At 51.3% G+C, this 27,523-nt stretch overlaps 1 protein-coding gene across 1 annotated transcript; it reads right to left on the bottom strand.

The window, feature by feature from the left end:
- Positions 1 to 742: 742 nt before the first annotated feature.
- Positions 743 to 23,535, bottom strand: LOC122392995 (LIM domain kinase 1-like). Its single transcript, XM_043388436.1, has 15 exons — positions 23,341 to 23,535; positions 18,035 to 18,242; positions 16,427 to 16,438; positions 15,790 to 15,904; positions 14,976 to 15,106; positions 13,532 to 13,699; positions 12,943 to 13,075; positions 12,385 to 12,572; positions 12,011 to 12,155; positions 11,680 to 11,766; positions 11,067 to 11,324; positions 10,521 to 10,633; positions 9,168 to 9,273; positions 4,882 to 5,039; positions 743 to 3,816 (listed from the first exon to the last, which is right to left on the bottom strand). Exons 2-15 carry the CDS (start codon positions 18,235 to 18,237, stop codon positions 3,519 to 3,521), a joined length of 2,115 nt encoding a protein of 704 aa, XP_043244371.1. The 5' UTR covers positions 18,238 to 18,242; positions 23,341 to 23,535; the 3' UTR covers positions 743 to 3,518.
- Positions 23,536 to 27,523: the final 3,988 nt, after the last annotated feature.

Here is a 27,523-nt window from a genome sequence, read left to right as displayed (position 1 = left end):
CTGATGACACGCCGCTGCCGCCGATCACTATCGGCGCACCTCGTCACCGCCGCCGCCGCCCGGCGCCACTGCGGGCGGGGGCGGCCGAGTGTCCGTGTGATCGGTCCCCTCCGCTCCGCCCCGGGGACAGTGTCGTCTGTGAACCGCCGGTGATCAGTACCCCGACACGGCGCCGGGCGGTGGGAGGGCAGGTGACAAGTCGCCTTTTACCCTATCGGGAACAGGACACACTAAGACACAGCCGCCCGGTAAAAATACCCGCACTGATAGTGCTAAATATGGTGACATGACGGGTGAGGGGCCCTTAAAAGGTTATAACGTATCCACCGCCAGCCCCTGTCTCAGTCGACCACCTTCTCCCACCATCCAGTAAGCCATGATCGTGCACGTGTCAGCACACATTCTCACTTCCCCACGACGAAAATGTTGGCGAATATGATCTGTTGAGCGAGTATGATCCCCATCAAGTCACGATACACACAGCTGCAAAATGGTCAGGTGTAATCAATTAAAATATACCAGCCAAAATAAATAAATGAATACAACTCCACGACAGACCAGCCGGCAAGTCACCGGTGTTGTGGTCTCTAATGTCGCTGCTTGTTCAGCTATTATTTCATTCCAATTCAAGATATACCGCAGCGGTACCCTCGCCAAAAACGGTCAATTCACCTGCTCAGCTAGAAACCACTCAAGTTTCCCACATTCTTGACGAAGTACGAGCATCCAGCCAAACACTCAATACAAAAATACGTGTATTTTGACACGCTTACAGGGCAGACTAGCACAAGGTGACCAATACAAACCGTAGCAAAAATACTGAATGTCAACGCGCACAGCTCTCAAAACAAAACAGATACGTCGCGAGGCGACACACACACGACCGGTGCAAATAACCCCGCCGACGCACACAAAGCAGGCACACTGTGCAACAACAGTAACATGGTGCTTCCCGGAGACACATCCAGGAGTGACGTCACTCGGCTGGGTGTGACGTCATCAGTCGGGACTAGTGATAAGACTCCGCTCGTCCGGAAACTCCAGACTGGAGCGATGTGGTGCTTCAGTGATCGTAGTGGGTACATAGACAGCAGTCAAGGCAGGTTGAAAATCGATGGAATCGACGAAGATGGTCGCTTTTGAAGATGCACGATGTGAAATAGTGTTTCCGTTGTAAGAGGGGCCGGCAATGGTCGGTAGATGATCGGGGTAACCTACTAGGAGCTCTCAGGATCGGATCGGATCGGTAACATCCTTCCACCAGAACGTACGGGTGTAACAAAAATAGCCAGGTCGATTAGAAAGCCGACACTTTACTCAAGGCGTCTCGGACATTAGCGAATAACCTCTCACGAATGGTCCATCTCTATGAGAACCGTCGCCCTGCTCCATCCACCATCCGTCCTACCGACTCTGAACCGGCACTGACACAGGGACCTCTCCCCACCCGGAGCTGTGACCCGGCCGACCCGACACGGCGGGTGTTTTGGCGTCACACGGGGACGTACGGCCGTCGTAGGGCGGAGTGTCTCAGCGGCAAACAGTCGGCACGGGCCGTATCTCAGCGCGGCGAGGGAGGAGAGACGGCAGACACAGCACCCACAGTGTGTTCAATTTGGCGCTCACTTCTCTGATCCTCCTATGAGGATTGCCGGTATCTATATTGCACGAATGCAATGGAATTTTGTGGCGCTTTAGATGTGGATGTTACATAACTGCCCATGGGCGCGGCGGGCCGGCCGTGTCCTCCTCCGTTCCATGTGAGCAGTGACCGGCTGTCCGTCTCCGGTGGACTCTGCGGCTCCGAGCAGGTCCCTCTCTCTCTACCCCCCTCCCGGACTGTGGACAGCCGGACGGCGGTGTTTGCGCCCCGCCCCGGCCACTGCTGTGATTACATCAGAGGTGAACGGGATGCCGCGCATCGTCCGAGCGCCGACCCAGCGACCGACAGCGGGCCGACCCACCGACCGACAGCGGGGTGCTGAGACACAGCGAGACCCACCGACCGACAGCGGGCCGACCCAGCGACCGACAGCGGGTATATCGACACAGGTCGACCCGCCGACCCACCGGCCGACAGCGGGCAGCTTCTCCGACACAGACAGACAGCGAGCCGACACAGCGCGACCCATCAGCCAACGGCGGGTCCGCTCTGACACAGCGAGACCCGCCTCACGGCAGCGGATCCGTTCCGACACAGGGCGAGCCACTACACGACAGCGGATGCTCCGACACAGGGCGAGTCGCCACGCGGGAGGTGCGGCCCGTCGTCACCGTGACTGCCACAACCAGGACGCCAAATAGGAGCGACAAGAGGTGCAGAGCTAGACAGTTCTGGCGAAGGATAGCGTTGGTGGTGAGGCGCTATTTCGTTGGTAGGATCAGACTGATACCGATTGGGTATTGTTGCGTTCTAGGTAACTACCGCCTGCAGCGTAGCAGCTTACGTCGACTTGAGATCACACATGAGATGATAATGGTGTTAAGAGTGCAACCAGCTCACAACAGCAACCAGTCCACCATACACGGACCGGGACCAGAAAACACACAACATAAATGCACCGAAAACAAAATCCCCAAATCCTTAAAATTAAAGAAACAGAAACAAAACAAAATCGGCGACAAAGCATGATCGTTCTAAGACATCAAATGACTCAAGTCTCAACATTCACTTAGCTTCCACGATCAGCTCAGACATTTCCGCTTAACTTACCCCGCGTTTCAACTAGGAAACGGCCTATTTCTGTGCACCTCTCTTTGGTCTGCGCCACTGAGAGCACACCTCAAACGGCTGCAAGGCAGCCCACTAGCTTCACCGCTATTCCGAGGGGAGTGAGGAACACCACGGCTGGGTCGAGCCCGACAGCGACAACGTAGTCGCCGCTCAGCTTTCCCAGATGGGAATGGAAGGCCACAACAGCTTTACGACGGTGACAACGGCAAAGCTCGTTGGGAGCGAAACTGAGAGGCAAGGTACGTCACATACATCCTAACTGGAAATGGTGATAAGGAATGTGCTGAAAGGGTTAGCTTAGACTATTAGAAAACAGAGAAACTTGGTGAGATAAATTCAGCTCGGCTACTGATTCAGTTAGGCACGAATACGAGGCCATGTCTAAACTTCTAGAGGGAAATATGAGATTCCATATACTGAGAGAATGGTGTGACAGATCAGTAGGAGGGTGTAACGTAACGCAGCCAGGCCAGAGCGACAGTGCCTGGGCTACATCTCACCCCTAGCCGAAAGAACCCTACCGGCAGCTCATGTGACACAATCCTGCAACATCGGCGGGACGCGCTGACTGTAGGAGCCCGTCCGCACCTGTGTATACAGACTCGGTTCCCGCGGCCGGTCCCCCTGCAACCGGCAGCGCCCTCTCCATAATCCAGCGGACGGCACCGCTCGGCCGCCGCCAGGGGTCCCGTCCGTCCCACCGGGCGCCCCTACCGTGCCCCGGCCCCCCGTCGGTCCCTCACAGGGCCCGCCGTTGGTCCCTCACAGAGCCGCCGTCGGTCCCTCACAGGGCCGAGGTCGGTACCGGCGGCGGCGACTGACCGTCGGGAGTCAGCAGGCCGGTGGGGGAGGCCGGTGTGCGCGACGGGCTGTCCGGCGGCGTCAGGTAGAAGTAGGCCGGCGGCGTCTCGGAGATGGTGCGCAGCAGGGGCGGCGGCGGCAGCTGCGGCGGCGCCGGGCTGGCCCGGCCGCCGCTGGCGAACAGCTCCAGCTCGGCCAGCAGCTCGGCCGGCGGCTCCGAGCACACGCCGATGTGCAGGCCGAGCGTCTGCAGCCACTCGACAGTCAGAGAGAACGCCGGCCTGCGGGTATAGAGGGTACTGTCAGTGTATCTCGACCGTCAGCGAGACCGCCGGCCTGGGGCTATAGAGGGGAGGCCGGTGTCAGTGTATCAGTCACTTCACTGTTCGTCATAGCGGGAGTGGTTTCAGTTTAGCCCGACAGGACCGAACCGGAAAAACAGTCGCATGAAATGAAGTAACACGCGCCGAAACGAAGATTCGGCTACCACTCAACAATATCTATGATATTTTGGGTTGTCTGAAAATTGAAAATGATGGTTGTGATATAAATTACCGCGGCATTAAGTAAAATATACTATAAATCAGAACTAAGATTTCGCTGGAATAATAAGCGCCGATAAGCGGATTATTATACTCTTCTGGCGCAGGCTAACAAGGACCTGACAATTTAGAGAGAGCCTTTGCTATTTTATCTCGCTGGGATATATTTTATCTAGCCACCAGCCAAGGGCTGGTATTCGGCGCCGACCAGCGGAATGCTCCGAGGAATGGAGAAGGGTTAAGGTTATAATCAGTGTCACACACACTGGCATCTACCCGCTAATTAAGCTCCAGCTATGAAATAAAAAGGCAAATGACATCTGCGTCTGGCAGAGATAAAATAAACCCCGTCTTTCAAATAAGAAGTTTGTTCATGAATGTGACACGGAATATCTTTTATCCAGGCTTGCGTTACACTTTGAATACCGCCAAAGGCCCCATCATGCCACCAAACATTGAAGAGCCAGTCCATCTGGACGAATGTCAACGCTGCAGAGGCAGCGCTCAGGTTCCGAGACCTTGGTTCACTGGATCATCAGCTAGATTGTGTTTCCGAGCGGCTCTTGGCCGAGGTCAATCACCAGCGAGTAAAAAATAAAATATATCACAGCTAAACAGCCGGCCAGATCGTGTTTAAAATAGGAGGCTAACTGGGTAATGGTAGATGATGCCATGAGCTGTAAAAGACATCACTCTGGTTTCCCATAGTGATTTGGTCACCGACTCCTAGCAACTAACTCAGTCTGGGTGCCCCGGTTTGCACCATCAGCCTGACCCGCCACCGGACGACCCTCTGAGACTGACCTGAGGTCGGGGTCGGTGTTGCAGCACATGCAGCAGATCTTGAAGAAGGCCATTGGACAGCTGCTGCAGAACCGGCTGAGGAACTCGGCCTCGTCCAGACCAAAGTCCTTGGAGCGCCGCGGCAGAAAGTCCGGGTCGGCTGCTACTCGGCCGATTATCTGCCGGGTAAGGACAGGACACACTGTCAGACTATGGGGCATACCTATATCTGAGATGAGGCACACCGAGGGCCAATATTGCGCCAAACGTGACAGAGCACAGAGGGTACTAAGCTGGAGAAGCGTCACATCGAAAACTGTGGACACGCCAGTCTGGAGTAGTGATATACAGGGTGTCCCATAAGTTCGTTCTCACATTATATTTGCATGTGAAACACAGTACATTGCGTTTTGATATATTTATGACCCCTCAATGTGCTCCCCAATTAATAGGCAAACACATGAATACATGCTGCGGCATGCCAACGGGCATGTTTGATTGCATAGTAGGCTTGAAGTTAGCCCAGACTGACTTGACATGCGCCGTGAGCTCCTCGAGGCTGGAACAGCGCTTCGCTTCGACGAGCCTCAATTTCAGTATAACCAACAATTTTTATGAAATTTTGATCCGATGAGTTGCCTGGCATGTGATCTTGCCACAAACACCTGTCACAGTCTCCTTGCATCGCTTTTAAGCTTTGCTTGACCTGTGCACTGATGCACTGTCTTGCCTGAAGATGGGCCTACGACCTCCCGGATGCCATTTTCTTCTCTATAAATGTGTTCATACTCGCGGTTCGAGTTCAGCTTGAAGGCTAAAACTCCTCCTAGATGTTCTTGGAAAAGCATTCTGCTTCCCCAAACTGTTTCTGGAGTACCAATCGCAACCTGGTCAGCGTCTGGACGCCTATAACCCCACAATACCGTGACCCTGGCCTCTTGCATAGGAACATAACGGGACGAAACGGATGCCTCCTCCTCCGCCCTTATGGGGTTGTTTTCGGGTTTGGACGGGTGTTTCATGTCGAACGTGGACTAGTTAGTCCAGATGACCTGATTGATGTCCTCAGCCCTTTAGTTTTTTTTAGCCTCAGGCATAACGAAACTCATGTTTGGCCATCTTAAGACGTTTTTGACTGTTTTGAGCCCTCCGGTAAGCAAAGCTTAAGTCACCGTGGGATTGTACCCCGAAAGAACACTCTTAGACAGCTGGTAATCCATCCTGAAAAGTCTGCTTACCAACTTTCTAACCCTTTGACCTTTTTGATGACTACTTTCGCGCCACACAGCTTTGGCCACTTGGCTCACTCCTGAGGGCTGACTGGAAAGAGGATAAACATGCAGTGATTGACTCCCGACAAATCATCGGCGTCACTTGCTGACTGTGCGTACAGTTAGCGATGGACATTGGCTACATACTGGTAGGCCTCAATCACCCTCAATCGTCGCGAATGGTCACGTGCTGACTAAATACCGAGACGTACCCGTATCGGAGACCTCTATGTTGCGGCGTTAGCCGTCTCTGTAGGAAGCGGGCTCTCTAGCAAAAACTATTTTGTCTACAGAAATTAGTTACTGTGGAGCATATTGCTACCAGCCATGGCAACCACGTAAGCTCAGTTACGAACCAATTTCAGCGTGCCTTTAAGCAAGAGAGCCTATAAACGTAAAATTTAGGTGAGAACGAACTTAACCCTATTCCTGGCGGGCTCCGCCGGGACAAGAAACTGGCGGAAGGGGGGCCGAATCGGCCCCCCTTCAGATCTCAAAAACTACACATCGCAGCGACAAACGGCAAACGGCGTTTGATAGGTCGTTTAAAGATCTACAACTTTTACATAAAACATTTTCAGGTCAGGTCAATATTGAGGTCACCAGAGGTCATCAACGATAAAATGTTTTGGAATTAGTTACCTACATAACTTTTAAACTAAGAAACATAGAGACATAAAACCAATACATTTTTTGTTGCTCTCGCCGAGGCGATGCGAAATAAGTATGTGATGACCTTCACAGGTCAATTTGAAATTTGACCTGAGGTCAAGGTCAGGTCATTCATCACTGAGGTTGTGGGGTATGGTCATGCTGCATACCAAACGACGCGCCTTGACCACGCGAGCAGTTTGGTACCACTTACAACTCAAGTCTTTAGCACCATCATGTCGTGATTTATTGACAGAAAAACGATTTATGACGTCACATGACCTCAGATGACCTTTGCCGGTGCCCCTGTCAATTAGCGGCACCAGGATCATCACCGATGAGATAATCTTCCATAATACTGAAAGAATTGGGTGGTTTTGACTCGTTTGCACGAAGCAGGAGGCGTTTCAATATTTTCCCCATAGGCTTGCAATGTAAAGGTCACGAGTCTGGCCTGACCTCAGGTCACAGATATGAAAATTCTGAGATATACAAGTTGCACATACTGGTACCCTAACTAAAACCTGAAGAGAAGAAATTGATCGGTCAAAAACTCTAGTTCTGGCGTGATTGCAAACTTTTCTGAGGTGGGGTCACCAAACCGCCTCTGGTGACCTGACCTGACCTGACCCGGCAACTTTTTTTTTGTCAAAATGTGCGCAATGAATGTTTAGAAAAAGTCACCGAGTATGAGCTTTCAGTCTTGCGGCGTTTGGCAATGGCACAAGAAAAACCTGAAGGGGGGCCTTAAAGGCCCCCCCGCCAGGAATAGGGTTAAGGGACACCCTGTAAAAATGACAGGCTAGCCTTCGTGCTACTAAAATTTTGAAACCATTATGACAGGTTCCGTTACATGATATGAAATGTATTTTGAAATAGCTTATGTAATAGATCATGACAATCGATAAATCGAGGCACCAACCGGAACCAAATCATCCTCGTATACTTAACGCCGTTCTAGAAAACCCTCCCAATTTTAGACACAAGGGCACCTGCATAAGCCTCTTTGCCGGAGAATCCAAAGCTGTGCAGCTGAGCGTCACATGCGCCGCTTAGCGTTTCCAATCCGGTCGGATCCCTCACATCTGCCGGGCACCCGTCCCTCGGTCCGCGGCGCGGCGGGAGTGGGCCGTGTCAGTTCTGTCCGGCCACCGGCGCGTCTCGCCGCTCCGCGATCCGAGCCTCGGCTCACGGCCGGCACTCCAGACCGACAGTATCACCGGCCGGAACCCGTCTTCAAAGGGCGGCCGCCGCCGCGCGCGACACACAATACGCGTCCACCGGCGGCGGCGGCGACCTCGCGGCGGCATTCCGACCGGCTGTTTTGACATATAGCCGCCGACAAATCCGCGACGGTCGACTACTGCACCGCGCGGCGACCGTCAGACCCCCCCCCCCCCGGTCCGGGGAGGGGGGCAGTCCAGTCGAGCCGGACGAACGAGTTATCAAACGGTGACGAGGGACGATTGGCTGTACGTGCAATGTGTGCTGCCGAGAATTTCGCTCAGATTTATGACTAACGGACGGCGCGCGTATGCAACTTCACGAACCCACTTTCAGGGAGTGGTCATAACCGACAAGTAGCTGTCCCGGCGCCGATGATTTACCGAGCCACATCTGTCCACTTTCCTACACAGGGGCGGCTGTCAATACGTGAGACGTCACTGATTCTGCACGGCGGCGGCATCTAACGTCTCCAGAAACCCCATACAATAACACCGGGCCAGGCGCGGGCCGCAGCCCCACCGATTTAGGCAGTCTCGGCACGACGTGACCCGATTCATAGAGACCGTCCGCCGTCCGCCGCCCCGAGCATGAACGCAAATGGAACGTCGTAACTGGGCGGAAACTCAATCAGTGGGTACGACCCGGCCAATACCGCCGCACAAAGTGGTTGTCGAAACGTATTTGGCGTAACGACATTTCATGCAGCCGATAGTATGTTACCGAGCCAGCTAGTTGGCAGGTAGGCGGCCATCCCGAGGTAACTACGGCCCAAATGGCCGCGGATTAGCTGTGTAACGCGAGTCGCAACTGACTGCTAACCACAGGTCTGTGTGTCACGTCCAGCAGGTAAAACGGCGGCATTTTTAATTCGATCACCGCAATGAGCCGACCACCACGGACCTTACCAATTAACACCGATAGACGACGTCCGATACGAGTTGTCTGCGAGCGGCCAGCTCAATACGGCCAACGACACTTGATGACAGACCCGGGCCTGACTCAGTTTCCGGAACGGCCGGCCCCGGCCGTCCACTTACAGCCAGCCCATCACAAACGCATTAAATAGCCGTCAACGGGGGAGGACGCTCGACCTGTAGGAGACAGAGCCTGGTCATACGGCAGAGGGGTCGGAGCCGCCCGCCGGGGATCGTCTCTTACCTCACATAGGACGATACCGAACGAGAATATGTCCACCTTCTCGTCGTATTTTTGGCCCCTCATCATCTCTGGCGCCATCCAGTACGGGTTACCCACCACCGTGTACCTGAAAAAGGACGGAACTAGTCACACACATCACTTTGCACAACATCAACTTACATAACACCACTGTTCGTAGTCGGCCGAGTGGCAAAACGACTAAACCCTTCGTAGCAGACTGTGATGTCACACCGCTGATCCATCACACTTTCATCGTATTGGCCGCTGTACCGAGACAGCAGAATACCCACGCTTCTACCGACAGCGGAGGCTGGGGCTGTAAGAGACGGGCGGCTGGCGACTCCAGCTATGTCCCCGGACGTCATCCATCAGTGATAACACTGCGGTACCCCATCCCACTCCCTCCCCTCGCCACCAGTGCCGCCGCCAAAGGGCCGCCGCTGCAGCCGCCGATGTGACGGCGGCAGCGGCGGCATTAAAGGAGCGTCTGTGACGGTGTAAGACGGACCGCCCAGGGACTGAGGACGGTCTCTCTGCACCTGTCTCTCCATCGCACACCGAGGAGACACAGGGGAGGCAGCGGACAGGGGCCGCCGGACGGTCAGGGGGCCGTGTCACCGCGCAGATGGATGGTCCAGGATGTGCCCCACAGCAGTCCGTGTGCCCAGTGATAGCATCAGATGGAACGGGAGGGGAGGTGTAGTAGGAAATTGATACCACATGATATGCCATACACAGGCTGGCTATGAACGAAGCTAAACAAAACAATTACTCACTTTGTGGATAGGTAACCGAAAATGTGCGAGGGAAAGTGCATTTCATTGATATTATGACCATTTGCGAGGTATGATCCTTGCAGGTAAAATATGAGGTCCGACAATGTAGCGGCAGGGAGCAGTCGCCATCAGCAATAAAATACCTAGTCCTGACTACGGCCCAGTAATATCTAGGCCAGATAACTCCAAATAATTCCCCAAAAGTATGACAACTCTGAAAGAATGTAGCTCAAGAAGAAGCGAAAAAAATGTAGCTCGCAACCAGGTGAGAACATTCCCTACTGATTGTTATCGGAAATATTGTCCTCCTGGACCTGGTAAAAATGACAATGAAAGTAAGTATGTGTGTCATTCAATTAAGGATACCGATTAAGGGACAAAGGTGTCAAAGGAACATTTACTTGTTGCGCATAAATTATATGTTCAGCTGCCCCGCTGCTAGTGCATATACCACGTGGTCTGTTTTTTCCCGTGCTGTTCACGAACTGCCACTTTAACTGGCACCTGCACCCTGCCTCGCTCCTCAACACGCCCCCCCCCCCCCACCTCCATCCCTCGCCCCCCCTCCCTGTCTCACCGTTTTTTCCTCTGCAGGCGGCGCGCGCGGTTCATCTTTCTCCGCTCGAGCGTCGAGTGGTTCTCGGTGATGATCCGCGCCAGACCAAAGTCAGCCACCACCACTGTCCGGTTCTGGGGGCCAGAGAGGGACGAGTCAGCGCGAGTCAACATGTGTTCAACACGTGTTGAATATTCCTTTCGAAGAAGCTTTAGCTCAAACTACACGTAAAAGCGTGCCACCGTCAAACTAACAATCCCCCTCCCTGACCTCCCTGACGAGACAGTTGTGCGAGTTGAGGTCACTCTTTCACTGACCTCCTTGACCAGACAGTTGTGCGAGTCGAGGTTACTCTCTCAACTCTCACTTACCTCCCTGACAAGACAGTTGTGCGAGTTGAGGTCACTGACTCCTCTCTCCGACTAGTCACCTCCCTGACGAGGCAGTTGTGAGAGTTGAGGTCGCTCTCAGCCCCCTGTCACCCCTCACTGACCTGCCTGACTATACAGCTATGACTGGTCTCCCTGACGAGGCAGTTGTGCGAGTTGAAGTTACTGTATCACTGACCTCCCTGACGAGGCAGTTGTGCGAGTTGAGGTCGCGGTGGATGATGTCCCGGCTGTGCAGGTACGCCATGCCGGCCGCGATATCCCTGGCGAAGCCGACGCGCTGCTCCCAGGGCAGTGGCTCACTGGCGTTGTGCACCAGGGCAGCCAGCGAGCCGCCGCTGATGTACTCGGTGACCAGGTGCAGTCGGCGCTCCTTGTATAGCACGCCGATAAAGCCCAGCACGTTCGGGTGGTCCAGAGACCGGAGCACGGCGACCTAACAGGGGCGGAAATAGAGGGTCAGTCAGCCTGCGACCGGCACATACTCTGCACGCGGGTGGCAGGAGGCCCACAGCCCCACGCACTGCAGGGGGCAGCACTGGAGAATGGCCCAGCGAAGAAACGGGGGACACTGGCAGGGCATACCAGGAATCCTCACTTCAAGAGCTGACGCAACATCGTCCCCTAAAATTCCGTGCAGGATCGTGCCCATCAGATAGATGAGCAGCGCGCAGTAAAACGTTCGCTTTACGACTATGCCGCTTGAAACCGTCATAACATGAGCCGTCAGCCGGGCGGTCCGACTGTCCGGGGACCAGCTCAGGTGTCGCCGGCCACCGTCTCGGTCTCACCTCCTTCAGGAAGTTGGACTGCGCCTCCTCGTCCACCCGGTACAGCTCCTTCAGCACCATCGTCTCGCCAGTGGTCCGGTGGGTCACCTGGCGGGACAGGTAAATAACGGATTAATAACAATGCGAGGTGAGCACGAACAACACAGCATTTCGACTCACATCATTTAACCTGCGACACTGGCTTGAATGGCAGCTGAACAACGATAGAAATATAAAGTGGCTCCATAGTCGCACGCAGTTCAATCGTTTCTAATAAACGCCTTTTTACGATTTACCGGCACGTTTCAATTGAAAACTGATAAATATGTCGGCTCGAACGGGCCAAACCTACCTTGAACACCTTTCCGAAGAACCCGGTGCCGAGCAAGTCTCCCTTGACGAGGTCGGCCGCCCGAAAGATGCGCTGGTGTTTCGGCGGAACTCGGAACGACTGGGTCCGGGCCAGCGTGTCCGACTCGCCGCCATCCGGACCACTGCTGGAGGGGACACAGCACACGGCGGAGGGTCAGATTATCAAAGATCAGCCCCATTGAGGCTGTCTGTAACCATTTATGCTCAGCTGAACTACAGATTCCCAAATGATATCGGTCACGCCTCGCCCCAGCGGCCAAGGACCCGTCTGTCCCACCCCAACTTCGAAGTCAGACGTCCCGTTCCACCTCCTTCCCCTCCCAGTCCATCTCTCCAGTAAGCGCCCCTCCGCACCTCTCGAGGATGCGCGGCATGCTGCTGGAGCGCTCCTCCTTCTCCTGCCGCCCGGGCCGGCGCAGCTGGCGACTCCGGCCCGACAGGTAGCCCTCGTCGGAGCGACGCCAGCGCCTCTGCCGGCCGCCGTCCACACTGAGGCGCCGGGCCGACGGCGGCACAGGACGCGGGTCGTGCTCGATGGTTAGCTGTCGGCGGAGAGGGGAGGTAAGACAATGCTCTCGCCGAATGAGACAACAGCGGAGATGCATGATACACATTGCAAACATAATAGTCACGGTAATGTTCCCTGTCACTAAAGGGGGCTTCAGAATACAGCAATCCATCTCAGACCTCAGTGGAAAATGCTAGAAAAAAGAGGTCAGAGAGGAAAAAAATGGCCGATAGCCAGCTCCAAAACGACATTTGCTGAATTCCTCAAACGAGAAGTGCTATCGCAAACCGTCCTCACAACCAATACGATCCATTCGCATTGTTCCTTCACTACCACGTCCCACTGCCGGTTCCCGACCGTCCGCCGCTCCCACCTGCCGGTCCCCGACCGTCCGTCGCTCCCACCTGCACGTCCTCGTGGGCGTCGTTGATGATCCTCTCGATGGTTTCCATGTTGTCGCCGGAGACGGGCAGACCGTTCACCTCCAGCACCCGGTCACCGGCGTGCAGCGAGGCGATCTCAGAGTTCAGACTCATCCTGGGGAGGTTAAGGGTCACATGTGAGGTTAACAGAGGCGCTACGTTCATGCAACAGGGAGGCGATCTCAGAGTTCAGACTCATCCTGCGGAGGAAAGGGGATGTACAGGTTACAGAGACTCATCCTGGGAGATTATAGGTCACGTCCTGTGAGGTCAACAGAGGCGCTACGTTTGATACAACAGGGAGACGATCTCAGAGCTCAAGCCCATCCTGGGAGACACAGGTCACATGTGAGGTTAACCGAGGCGCAACGTCTGATACAATACGGATGCAATCTCAGAGTTCAGATTCTTGTTGGGAGACATGGAGCACAGGTCACACGCCACGGTCTAATCGTGGTGCAACGTCTGATGAGGCAGGAGAATGTCGCACAGTTCAGAGCGATGCTCGTCTTAGTTTCATTAAACAACAGTCAGGTACCGAGTCCTAGCCCGCTTTTGCCATCACACTCACTCTGCGATGCGGACGGCCACCGAGCCGGGATCTGGCGACCCGAGCCGGATCTGCCGGGAGGCGGCGTCCTCCCCGCCGCCGGGCAGCTGCACCAGCTGGATCGAGTGCGGGACGCGGAACGGCTCCGAGGGCGCCAGCAGCTCCATACGGCGCGTGTAGCAGTCGCCGCTGCAACAGAGAGGTATGGTGAGACAGTGAGGCAGTCGCGGTGGAATGGTGAGACAGTGAGGCAGTTGCGGTAGAATGGTGAGACACGGAGAGATGCCGAGACAGTCGCTGCTGGAATACAGACACCGTGAGAAAATCACGACTGGAACCGATAAACACGATGAGACGTAACGGAGAGGGAGGCACAATCACCGCTGGAATAAAGACACCGTGAGACAGTCACGGAAAAGAGGAAAGGAATAGCTGCATATCAATTCAAGTTTCAAACCAACAAACGAACGCGCACAGGAGGGTCAAACGGATAACTGTACATTTTGATCGGTAGGCAGTGTTGAAAAAATGCGATGTGCAGCACTTACGATGAGTTAACAGTGCGTAAGTAAGACTAATGCTAGCACGGGGCGAAAGTCGATGTAGCCAGTTATAAGACACCACAGTTACACACAGCCCACTGCGACTTGGTTCGCTCTGCACCGTGCACGATCTACAGTAGGTGGAGACAGCTGATAGCTAACAGGAAGTCAGTGCCACCCAACTATTTAAATCAGATACCGCATCGGTACCTATCGTTACAAACTTATCACGCCACTTGGCTGAGCTGAGTCATGGAGGAAGTTTGAAGACAAGTTAATACCTACGCGGGGATCCCTTCCACCCACTAGAGAAAGGTCCCAAACATAAGTGCCGACATCCCCATATGGATAAAAAGCAGCTGTCACCACGGTACCCAAGGCTTTACTACAGTGTGTCCAAAATTGTAATGATGCGGGGGAATCCGCCCATAATGAAAAGTATAATGACATCCTAAAAATACAAATAAAAACATCCACACAGCAGTCACGACTCATAATAACAACCTCGAACCCAAACATCTAGGAGCAAGAGAAACACAAACCTCGCAAACTCTTACAGCACGCCAAGACAACCATTCGAATACCTCAAATGTTCAAATATATGACCCAACTTAAACCTCATTTAACATCCCGAATATCAGAATGCCTTCAAAGTTTTATCAGTATTTAATATTTCTACATCATTTTCTCGTGACATAAAAAGGGTCGAAGTCAGGTTTTATTAAAATAACGACATCCTTTCAGGCCTTTTTTTCTACATCCTCCCCTAACGTAAAATGGATTTAGCCACACTGCTTTACTAATTTGCCCACACTGCCCGAGGATTTACTACTTTACATTCACAGCAGAGCTTGGAGCGTCGTAAGATCACTTTACACTCACCAATAGAGCTTGAAGCAGTACAATAGTCACTTTACACTCACCAGTAGAGCTTGGAGCGCTCGATGAGCGCGTACGCCTGTCCGTCCTCGATGAAACCGCTACAGGAGGTGCACCGGAAACACTCTGGGTGGAACTTGTGTTCGGCCGCCTCCATCACAGGGCCCGTGATCACCTGAAACAGGTCAGGTCAGGTCAGGTCATGTCAGGTCAGTGACCGTCTGCCTCCAGGGCCCGTGATCACCTGAAACAGGTCAGGTCAGGTCAGGTCAGTGACCGTCTGCCTCCAGGGCCCGTGATCACCTGAAACAGGTCAGGTCAGGTCAGGTCAGTGACCGTCTGCCTCCAGGGCCCGTGATCACCTGAAACAGGTCAGGTCAGGTCAGGTCATGTCAGTTCAGTGACCGGCCGCCTCCATCACAGGACCGGTGATCACCTGAGGTTAGGTCATGTCAGGTCAGGTTGGACCAAGTATGTTTTAGACCGTCACCAATCACTACCGTTCTGAACCGATGATAAGGTCCTAAGGTCACGTCAGGGCAGGGCAGCAAGTTTGTCACTGCATCGTCATTGAATTTGGCCTGCTCGCACAAGAAATTTCATAGCTCTGCCACAATTCATTCGACATTCGTCGTCAGTGCATAAATGACTTTGCGAAAAAGCAGAATGCACTTCAATAATATTTACTTTCTGCCCGGATGCATCGATTCAAATAGCATCCAGTGGCTGCAAAGGACAGCATAAACACCAGCAGAAACATGGAGTCGGGTATTTCCACTGGATCCGACCATAACCCGGTCCTTGCAGCGTGCATTCGAGCGACCCGGTCCCACGCCGCGCTCCGTCTCCGCGCCCTACCTTGGAGCAGGCCTGACACGACTCGCCGAACTTGTCGGCGTAGTCGGCCTTGCAGAAGAGGATGCCGTCCTTCTCGAAGTACCAGGTGGCCAGCGACGCGTCGCAGACGGAGCATCTGCGGCGGTCGGCGCGGCGGCGGGGAGGTGTGGGGTTAGCCACGCAGAGATTTGGGCACATTACCATGGAGGGAGGGCACGCCATTACGGCAAACAAGTTCAGTCACAGACAGCACACACACGGCACACGGTAGCTGCACCCCGACAGCCGGTGAGTGGTTAGGAGGAGAGAGTGACGAGAGTACAGGGAGACGGAGGAATGTCCGATGTGGTACGTGAGGACCGCACAGGAAACACAGCCAAGGTAACGAGACACTTGAGATGAGAGTTGAACATCCGATAGGCCGATGTTAGAATGTTAATGTGACATATGACATACATGTATTAGAACCCCTGATGACAAAATCATAATAAATAGACAAAAGATCAATTAAATAAAAAGTATTCAAAAATCAAAACTCAAGGGCATGTACCCAAAGCCACTGAACACAAAAAATGCACCACAAAATACATAAACATTGACCAATCATCAATAGATCGTCAGCACATGCGATGGATAAAGTAAATGCAGTTTGACGTACCTGTAGTTCTTCCTGAAGACCATGAAACACCAAAACAGAACACAGGTTAGTCGCTGTTCGCGCACACACAGTGGCAGTTCTCGAACGGGGAGCACCAGTCAGTTCACCGGCCGAGCACCGTGTTATCAACGCAGCCGCAGAAGCAGTGTCAGCACAGTGGTAGTTACAGTTAAAGGCGCTTCACCTGATACCATTTATTATCAACGCTATCTGTAAACCGCTCCAAAAGCGAGCAGAGTACAATTTGAATGGTAAAACCGACACCATCGCAGCCAATAGTTTGTCGTTGATGTTTTTGGTAGAATTGGAGTGTTCGTGAGTAACAACCTAAGCCAAATGAGAAAATACTTACGATAAATATCATTAACCCGCGAGTTGCTGGGGGGAGGGGGGGGGCGTTAAACGCCCCCACTTTTTTCGCCGGGCCATTGACGGCGCAAAAACGGCGCGCCGCAGGCGCGCAAAATTTTGGGTACCTGTAGGGAATTGATTGAAGTGTATTGTGACAAAGTTTCAAAAAAATCGGTCGGAAAATTTTGGAGATATCAAGGTTTTAGTGACGTCATGATTTCTGAGTTTTCGACCAAAAACGGCATATGTTCAAAAAATCATATAAAATCACAGAATAGACATACAGACATGCCGTAAACGCCATTACACTGCCAATACCATGAACAATCAAATGGCTATCTTCGATTATTGATTATCGTTCCGCATTTTCCAAAATCTTGAGCTGAACCTTGGCAATTTCTCGTGACTACTTCACGACCATGATACATGCATTTCTTAAATTGAACTTTTTGAGCCAAACACGTACACATATGATAAAATGAATGTCACCATCGTGTTCTACGCCCCAAGTTACCCATAAAACATGTGTCACAACTCACAGGTTGCAAATATCAGTTTTGATTTTCGGGGATATGTGCCTACCCGGTTGACCTGACCTTGACCCTGACCTATGCTTGACTGACCCCTACATGGAGCTGACACTCTTGTAGGCCTTATATGATGCATTGTGCACCGTTTTGACAGAGTTTATGACGAGAGGCACCCATTGCGAAGTTCTGAAGTCCATGCTACTGAAAGCCTGATTTCAGGTGTTTGACCTGACCTTGACCCGACCTGTGACCTCAAAATTCAACTTTAAAGTACTCATCTGAAGCGTCTCGTCGCGTTCTTTCGTTTTCCGCCTCGTGCGTTTCGCTGCGCCTATTGGTTTTCCAGTTATCGGCTGGGGGCGTTTAACGCCCCCCCCCCCCCAGCAAACGGTGGGTGGCGAAATACCCCAGCAACTGCCGGGTTAACCAGTAACAACACACTTATTGGATAAGACACTGATTAAACCGTTATTGTATTAGCATTAACACTTATTCTTCATGTTAGACACCACATAACATAAAAACAAAGTTACAATGTGAGAACGCACCCGATGAAGAGCGTTCTCCCCTTGCCAGCTTTCTTCAAAGTTAGCACAGGTTAAAACCTCTGCGACATTTATTGAGTACTTACCATTTATCAAAAACTACCTATAAAACCCGAGCCCACCCGCCGGTTTCCGTAACCCCCACCCACCCGCCGTCCTGTCTGTCTGCCCCCGAGACTCACCGGAAACACTCTGGGTGGTAGGACTTGCCCAGCGCCTGCAGCTCCTCATCCTCGATGTCGTTCATGCAGCACGCACACGTGGGGTCCTGTTCGTCGCCGGCGGCCTCCTCTGGCTCCGGGTCAGCCGGCGGCTGGCCCGGCCCGCTCGAGGAGCCGCCGGCCGCCGCCGCGCCCCCGGAGCCTCCGGCGCCGGAGCAGAGCATACCGCCTGCGGGCCGGGGCAATCGTCAGACACGGGGGGACACGGGGCAGACAGACACCGGCACAGCATACCGCCTGCGGGCCGGGGCACCAGCCAGACACAGAGGGAAAACAAAACACACATTGAACACACATTGACAACGGCCGGCGCGGAATCGGCACACCCAAGCACCTTATTCTTCTCACATGAACGCACCCAAGCCAGCGCTCTACATATACCTAGAGACACCAGTAAAACGCCTTTTGGGCGAAGAACTAGCGAGCGAGATAGTGAGCCCTGCACGTGCGCAAGGGCGAGAGGGTATTTCCAACGGGCTTGTGCAAAGCACCCTTCTAACCGGTCGCTAGCGGTGTGCCAAATTTGAACGCAATCGGCCCAGCCGTTCCTGAGATCTGGAAGCGGCATTCTGCACGTGCGCACGTGCAAGCGGGGTCCAAACTGACTTTTGCACGGCAACCTACTAACTGGTCCCCAACCGTGTACCAAATTTGAGCGCAATCGGCCCAGCCGTTCTCGAGATCTGGGAGCGCCCCCTGCACGTGCGCACGTGCAGTAGCACCCTAACCTTAACACATGCAGATGAATTATCTGATGGAGACCTAACTGTGTACCGAGTTTCAATGCAATCGGCACAACCGTTGTGCCGTTATTGAGGTTGCAATTTTGGGGGTTCTGAAAAAATGTCCAACTTTACCCCGCGCCACGTGCGGTGGTTGGCAAGAACGCATGGTGACCATCACACCACAGAACTTTTACGTCCAAGTGACATTCAGTAAAGAAGACCGCTTGTCAATCGGATGTCCCGTTCCTAAGATATTAGCTTTTGAAGAGCGTCCCCACGGCCGGCCGCTCATACTCAGGATTGTCCCTTAACTCAGTACCAGTATAACGCCTTTTGGGGCGACTAACGGAGCGAGCGAGAGGGTGAGCCTTGCACGTGCGAAATTTCGAGGAGGTACCTCCAGCTGACTTGTGCACGGCACCCTACTAACCGGTCTCTAGCGATGTACCAAATTTGAGCACAATCGGCCCAGCCGTTCTCGAGATCTGGAAGCGGCACCCTGCACGTGCGCACGTGCAAAATGGGTCCCAACTGACTTTTGCACGGCACCCTACTAACCGGTCCCTAACCATGTGCCAAATTTGAGCGCCATCGGTCCAGCCGTTCTCGAGATCTGGATTCGACCCCTGCACGTGCGCACGTGCAGCAGCACCCCAATTCTGGCACATGGATATGCATTGCCTAGTAGGTGCCTACCTACATGCCAACTTTCAGCGCAATCGGCCAAGTAGTTACCGAGATATTGCAACAATTACAAAAGTGACACCTCTTCGTTATGCACGTGGCACGTGCATAAGGGGTCACCCACATGCATCGGGAATAGTCCAATACTTGGTAGAAGGAATGAAGCTACCCTACAAAAATTACCGCGTGTAAATCAGTCAAGTGGTTGCTGAGATATAAGCGTCGCAGAATCGTGACCACGGCCGGCCGGCCGGCCGGCCGCTCATACTCAGAAATTTCCGTTAATCTAAGGAAAGACTACGCTCGCTTCGCTCGCTCCGTAATGAACTCGCTCGCTCGCTGCGCTCGCTCGCTCGTAATAAAACGCTCTAATTTCACATGCTGCATCTAGTTTCTCTTGTCAGAAGATAACCAAAACCATGGGAGAGCCAATCGACGATTACTGATCCTGTTATGCCGTTGAACATGTTTTTTTTTTAATAAAAATAAGTGAGCAATAAGGGACCATCCTTGGGGTGCACACCAACTGCGGACCTCCGTCCGACAGTCGCGGCGGAGACTGAGTTGTCAGAGGACCGGCCGACCAAGGTGCAATGCAGCCGAGCTCAGCCAGTGCGTGCTCGGACATTGAACGGCGCCCATTGCCCAGTCAGCAGAAGGGCGTTAAACACGACGGCTGGCGACCGGCCAAAACACCACTCTGTTGCTAGATGACAATGGGAATGGAGGGTTTCACAGGGACCAAATGAGATAAAGACAGCACGCTGTGGATGTTGTCATAGTCCGTGCAACACTCGTGCATATTTTGTGCTTGTAGATAACTGCTCTGCGTGCTGACAGCTCGTAATCAGATCATGCATAAGATGCATGCATCAGGAACAAATCGCTCAACAATGTCCATGTGAACAAGTGGATGCCAAAAACCCTCTGAAACTAAAAAACAGACAAGCAGGAAATAATATCTTTGCATCTAATAATCCAAAAACTTGATATTTAAGCTGAATATAACGAAGCCTCGGCGTGCTCGTGAACGCATAACACCAAAACAGCGACAGCGCCGAAAATAGGCCGACAAAAGTGCGGCAGTGGCTGGCGGCTGGTCTTACAGCTGGCGCCGGCGGAACGGAGCGCCGCCCACCACCACGAGCTCCACGCTTCCGACCATTGCGAGGGGAGCGAGCGGACGCCGACGAAAATGTCCTCCAGCATGGCCCGGCCTGAAAACCGCGCACCGCGTGCCTGAAAATAACGCACCTGGGGGAACGCATCCGTCTGGGAACGACATTTACGAGAATAAAACCAATTAAAAATATTCCACCGCGAGAGAAGCAACCACACACGCAGATTGAATACTACACATTGTAAGGCTGAAACAGGGAATCACGAGTCTGGATACTACACTAGAGACGAGTATAATAGCATATGAAGTCACTCTTTTGTTCCAATTAATGTGTGCGTGCTTGGTTCTATCGTAAACACGCCAGCACTAGCTGCCACTTTGATACTGCATGTGGGCACCATAAAGTTGTGTAAGCTGCCTACGAACTCAAACAATAATATTATAAAAGTGCATGATTTTATTACTCGTGAGTCGTGATGCAATGCAGGCAACTGACTCTTCCAGGTGGTGGTGAGATATTGGGTATCGGTGGTTCCATGAGCGCCGGCTTCCTGGGAAGTAGCTAGCCATTGCCGCCCGCGACACGGATCCCGACACTGGTGAGCTGAAGATGCTCACTGCGATCGACGCCGTCACGCAATTCACGACGCCGGCCGATTCTGTCCAGTTTCCGAGCACGAGTGCCGAGGCGTGGGATATTTCCTGTCGCATGGCGAGCCACAAGGGCACCGCAAGGTCGCTCGTGCAGCGAGCCACATCAAATATTTACACTGCGCCTCGTCACAGCTATCCTGTCGGCTGAGCGGCCGATCACAACGGGACAGGGTGCACCCCCTCCCCCATATGTTGGGCCATTGCACCGCCTTCTCAAGACAACCACTCACGTGGTCTTTAATAACTAGACCGGCGCATTCCGATCCGAATTCGAACAAAAAGCATGTCACGCCAATACAACAACCATATCCGTCCCTGCGGCCTGCCCCTAGCGATTCATCCAGGGCTTTTATCCAATGTCGTACTCCAATGGTGTCGACACAGCCATTTACCTAAATGGCTTGACAACCTGTTAAGTAAGACCCCACTTACAAAAATAAAAATATAAATAGCAAAATGTGGGCTCATCGCATGCATTTTCAGCACCATGATTTGACTACTTGAGCCACGGCCAAGTAGCGTTCCTCCAGGCCTATCATCAGCCATGCGCATCTCGCCCTACCACCGACCGACAACACCAAACCTTTACATGAGCTGAGCGCATCTTGTTTACCAGCGCTGCATAGTGCAACAACCTCATACTTTTTTTTCGACGCAACTTGTTATATAGCTGCGTCGAACATACCCGGTACATCATGTTCGGTAAATCGTATACAGTATAGTATTTGACTGCAGCTTGAAAATCATTTGCAGTGTATTATTTGACTGCTTGAAGCTGTGGAGCTGTGGTCTTCAAGCCATCCCATTGGCCCTGCACAATGGGTTAGTCCACATCCTGAATCCCTCCCATCAGCCATGCTCATTCCTCTCACCCTACCGCGTCCGCCCGTGCCCCACAACAGTGCAAACTTGCCAATGGCTGCCGACAGTGTGGAAACCTGGGTCGGGCTGTACCATCCCTTTCCTGTTCCATGCCACCCTGAACCTTGGGGGAGGGGGGCAAATGCATGTATTTGTGATTAGCATTAGCCTTAAAAGTGAAAATAAGGAAGTCACAGGCCCTTTGAAAGGGGCCTCTTTCCATGGACAGCTTCAACTTCTGAACTGATTGGGGGACAGGTTTCAATAATTAGCCTGTGCACCAGCAGTTTCAATGGTAAATATTTAGCCATTTATTCACTTTAGGACTGGTAACCCATTTACTTTTGGTGCAATCCCCAAGTAATAAGCAAATCACATGATATCCTTTGACCTGATTTCATATCTGATATGATATATCTATTCATGGCACAAACAAGTTTAAAAGCACCAATGCAATATGTAGAGTAACATAAAATTCCTCATGTCGAAGCAGTGCAGTACCAAAGGCAATACTGATACCTTAGGTGAGATTACAGACAATGGTAAGTCAAATATTTTTAGGTTAAATGGTTGTGTAGCTGGCTTCAGGCTGAATGCCTGAAGGCTGATGCACAGCCACTCACCTAAAAATATTTGACTTACCATTGCTTGCAATCTATTCATGTGAATAACTTCTACCTTGTCCATGGGAAGGCAAAAATCAGTATGGCAGGTTAGGTAGGTAAGGCGGTAGTCGTAAAGCAGGCGTCACACTTCCGTGTATATGGCTGGAAGTACGTCCGTGACGTGATATATTGCGGTAACACTAGCGCCAGTCTCAAGGCCACAGCCTGTCACACTACCTTGAGCTATATACACGGAAGTGTGACGCCTTCTTTACGACTACTGGTAAGGCTTGGTTGTTTCTTTTTAAACATTTTGATGACATGTAATTAGCATATCTGGATTTAGGATGTTAACAATAGAAGAACGTGTAAAATTTACCTTTGAAAAGTGTGTCAGTCCAAAAGTAAATATCTACCGCCAAATCTGCATTCTGCACCATCCGAACAAGCAATCACTGAAGAAAAATAAAGCGAGAAAAAACATGACGAGATCTCGTATAAATTGCCATACATTGCAGAATGGGCTGTGGGAAAGAGTAATGACTCGAGTCTTTATTGAAATTAACCTTTCCTAAATCCAGTTGGTAGCCTAGCCCTAATAGAAAGCATCGCACAAACCTTTGAGTTGTCCCTTTTGTTCTGCACACCAAATTTGACGATCAGTTTGAGTTCAAGTTCTGCAGCCCGAAATGGCCTTGGAGCACCCAACTTCACAAAAATTATTCCAAGCACCGCTACAAAGATAAGGATGCTGAGATTCGTGAGTTTGAGTTGCTTATAACTCCGCCACAAAGCTGAAAAATATTGTCAAAACATATCTCAATCTGCTTCGCCTCCAAATTCTTCATATCGAATGGCAAATGGCAGCTTCGTTTTACATGAGTATACAGATATAGCGCAATAAAGACGATCTAATGGCAGATACTCAAATCAAAATAAATAGCTAATTTCTGAAAATTATGACGTCAATAAAGATTTTGGCGCATCTGTTTTGTAACATGTCTCATCTTGCTTCATATTCATTTATAAAATTGAAATATGCTCATATTGTGCTTCTAATTCCGTAAAATATTGTGATAAATTAGATTTACCTGTTAAGTTTTTTTTATTTAAAAGTGATGACGTCATCTATATTTATGGGGAACCTCGATAAAATTACAAGATTTAAATAAATAGATACCTTTCAATTTTACATTATTACTTTTGTGTAATAGCGATCATGATTCAACATTTATGCACATACAAATGTATTTAATTCAACAGAATTATGATTTTGGTGGCGTTGTTCTGCTTTGTTGCTCTAACTTTATCTTCAGACTGAAGATAAAAACCTTGATGATTTTGGGTTCGTATATTGCGCAAGCGATACAAAATACATTGAAGTGATTATGATAAATTTCTTGGAGCCTCTGTGGTAAATATTTACTTTAGGACCGGCACACTTTTTCAAAGGGAAATTTTTGACAATCTTCCATTATTTGACATCCTAAATCAAGAAATGATACTTACATGTCACCAAAACTGCAAAAAGTCACACAAAAACTTGATAAAATCCAGCCACCTCACCCCGCGTCACGTAACGTACACCGACGAAATTATACGAATGTGGCGATTATCGCGATTATGATATAAACAACGTGTTTGCGCCGTTGCCATTTGCGAAAAGGAAAAAAATATGTGCATGTTTAATTCAATGAAAATGACGTCATAATACCAAACAAAATAGGGGAAATGTTGGGAACAGCAAATTAAACACGGAAAAAATTATCAGAACATAACCTAACCTTACCTAACCTGACCTACTGATATTTGCCTACCCGGGGATAAGGAAAAAGTTGCTCGCATGAATAGATTGCAAGCAATGGTAGGTCAAATATTTTTAGGTTAAGTGATTGTGCATTAGGCTTCAGGCCTTCGGCCTGAAGCCAAATACACAACCACTTAACCTAAAAATATTTGACCTACCATTGCCTGTAATCTCTCCTAAGGCATTGCCTTCGGCACTGCCGCTGCTTCGCGACGAGAAATTTCATGACGTCACTTTCCTCACAGTTGAATAGCATCGTTAATATGTATTCACTAAACCTTGGAGCGCAGTGCGTGGCCGGTGGAGTACGCAGTCGGTGGGGATCTACGGCGGTGACGGTAATTATTGTATTGGTGCATTTAAACTTGTTTTTGCCATGAATGACTATCAGCTATGAAATCAAAAGGTCAAATTATGTCATGTGATATGCTTCTTACTATCACTTGGGGTTCGCGACGAAAGTAAAGGCTGCCGGTCCTAAAGTAAATAAATACCGCCTCTGTTTGGTACTTAGTTTTCGGTTTTGAAGTTTTCCGTGCGCGTTGGTTGAAGTTGGCGTCTGCACGTCGCCATCTTGTCTACTTCATCAGGTCGTATTGTCCATTCTTTTCGCTCTCTTCTTTACTATTCTAGAGACTTTTCATAATCAAGGTCCTTTGTTCTCTATCTGACCATGCCGCCTGCCTTCTCCAAGGCGGTCACTGCCACGCTGGAAGGAAAGTTTGTCCCAGGCGGCCCAGCCTACGTTCTTGCTAGATTCAAAAACAAAGACAAAAGCTTTCGAAATTTTAGCCCATACAAAATCCGGGATGAACTCCTGAAGGTTCTGTATTACCCAGCAGCCAAAGTCTCTGCCCTGCGAAGTGGAACTCTTCTAGTTCAAACACAGGATGCCAAACAGACTGATGCGCTTCTGGCATGGACCTCGTTCGGAGAGGACGAAATATCTGTGATTCTTGCTGATCGACTTAATCAGGTTGAGGGCATTGTGTATGCCCCAGAGCTCATGACAGAATCGCCTCAAACTATCCTCCATGAAAGCCGCGACCAGGGAGTAGTGAGCATCACTCGACTTCCTTTCAAAAACAACAAACCCAACCCGCTTCTCAAAGTCAGGTTCTCTGCAACGCAACTTCCAGCTCACTTCTATGCTGTATATGTGCGGTACGAGGTGAGGCCCTCATTCCAACTCCCTCGACGCTGCGCCAGGTGTCAGAGATATGGACATGGCAGGGGCACGTGCAGGGCTCGCACGGAAAGATGTGGAAGGTGTGCTGGAGACCATCCAACCCTTGGCTGTGATGCCCCACCATGCTGTGCGGCATGTGGAGGCCCCCACCCAGTCACCAGCAGGGAGTGCCCTGTATGGAAGGAAAAGGCCAACGAGCTTCGAGGTGTTGCCCCACAGCCGTCCAACCAAACCCGGACCCAAGCAAGGGTTATCCCTCAGGCCAGTCCCTTCAACCAGGAGCGCGATTGGCCAGAGCTGGCTACCCCAACAGCTGGCCCTTCTGGTGACAGGTCCCGGCGAGCTGCACCCAAGCCCCGACCTGCGTCCTACAGCTCCCTCTCACAGGCTCCTGCAACCAAACCGACAAAGGGGCCCCAGCTCGTGCGTGAAAGCACCGAGGGTCGCCCCCCGGCTCAAACATCAGAACTGAACGGAGAGATCGAGCAGGACAGAACCCCCTTGCTCACTGACCCCTCCCCAGTAACTCCGATACTGCGGTCCAGTGCCCTCGACTCTGATGACTCGACAGGTCGTGAGCAAACAGAGAATCTCACCGATGAGGAGGAGACGCCAAACAGTCGCTCTCTTTTCTCCGTGCAGCGATCGCCAGCCATGTATAGCGATAGTGACTCTGACTCGTCTCTGACGCAATTCACCCAGAAGACACCGAGCACTCGCCTCCGATCACGCACAGTCAAAAAGAAGAACATGGGCGTACGATCGCAGCCTGTGACCAAACGGTCTTTCATTCCTGAATAGGCCATCACAGCCCCTTGCTGTAAGCAGTGTCCATGCATTTTCTTCAATGGAATGTAGGAGGTCTTCTCTCACATCTATCAGAATTTAAGCAGTTTCTACAAAAAGAAATTCCTCTTCTAGCAGCAATTCAAGAAACGCATTTTCGAAACTCTGTTTCACTACAATTATGATGTTCCTGGATACACATTGTATAGACATGACATAAATATGCCAAATCGACAGGGAGGGGTTGCACTATATGTAGCGAACTCTCTTCCTCAGCGTCAAACAATCGTGGCTTCCACACTTAATGTGGTAGCGGTAACAATTTCCTTGTTTAATCGAGAGGTTTTGGTCGCATCGGTGTACTTGCCACCCAACTCAAACATTGTTAACCGTGATACCATAAATGCTCTGTTTAGACAAATGCCTGAACACTGTTTGATGCTAGGCGACTTCAACGGCCACAGTCCATTATGGGGCAGCCAACAGCTATCTCCAAGAGGGCGGATCATAGAGACTGAACTCAACCGCCAATCTCTTATAACTATGAATGATGGAACTCCGACTTTCATCAGCCACAGCTATCATTCAACATCCTCCATTGACCTATCAATCTCTTCCCCCAGAATAGCCCCGCTTTTCAAATGGAATGTTTCATCGGACCCCCTTTTCTCAGACCACTTTCCTATAACCATTGAGCTTGCCAACGCCACACCACTGTCTCCTATAACTGAACGCAAAATATGGAAAACGGGTGAGGCTGATTGGAAAGCATTTAACGCGAGTGTCAACCGTCATTCCCCTTACAGCATGACCCGTACGATATCGAACTTCATAAACGCAGTAAGGGCTTCAGCCAGTGAAACGATAAAGGAAAAAACCATCAAAGTCGGTGGCCCAAATTTACCTAAAAATCCACCCTGGTGGAATTGGAAATGTCAGCGAGCCAAGGCTTTGCGGAAAAGGGCATACAGGCAATTTCAAAGGTGTATCTGTGATAGACACGCCCACCTCTATTCAGC

The sequence above is a fragment of the Amphibalanus amphitrite genome, unplaced genomic scaffold (assembly GCF_019059575.1).
Source record: "Amphibalanus amphitrite isolate SeventyFive unplaced genomic scaffold, NRLGWU_Aamphi_draft 000510F_arrow, whole genome shotgun sequence".
NCBI classification, from domain to species: domain Eukaryota; kingdom Metazoa; phylum Arthropoda; class Thecostraca; order Balanomorpha; family Balanidae; genus Amphibalanus; species Amphibalanus amphitrite.
The sequence above is the reverse complement of the archived record's forward strand: the minus strand, read 5'-3'. Positions and strand labels throughout refer to the sequence as shown.

Bases quoted from the DNA above. Each gene is read 5' to 3' on its own strand.
- LOC122392995 (XM_043388436.1), bottom strand. From the start codon at position 18,237: ATGCTCTGCTCCGGCGCCGGAGGCTCCGGGGGCGCGGCGGCGGCCGGC. The intron at 13,700-14,975 runs GTGAGTGTAAAG...TCTCTGTTGCAG, and splicing joins GAGCGCTCCAAGCTCTACTG to CGGCGACTGCTACACGCGCC. The intron at 13,076-13,531 runs GTGAGTGTGATG...TAACCTCCCCAG, and splicing joins GTGGCCGTCCGCATCGCAGA to GATGAGTCTGAACTCTGAGA.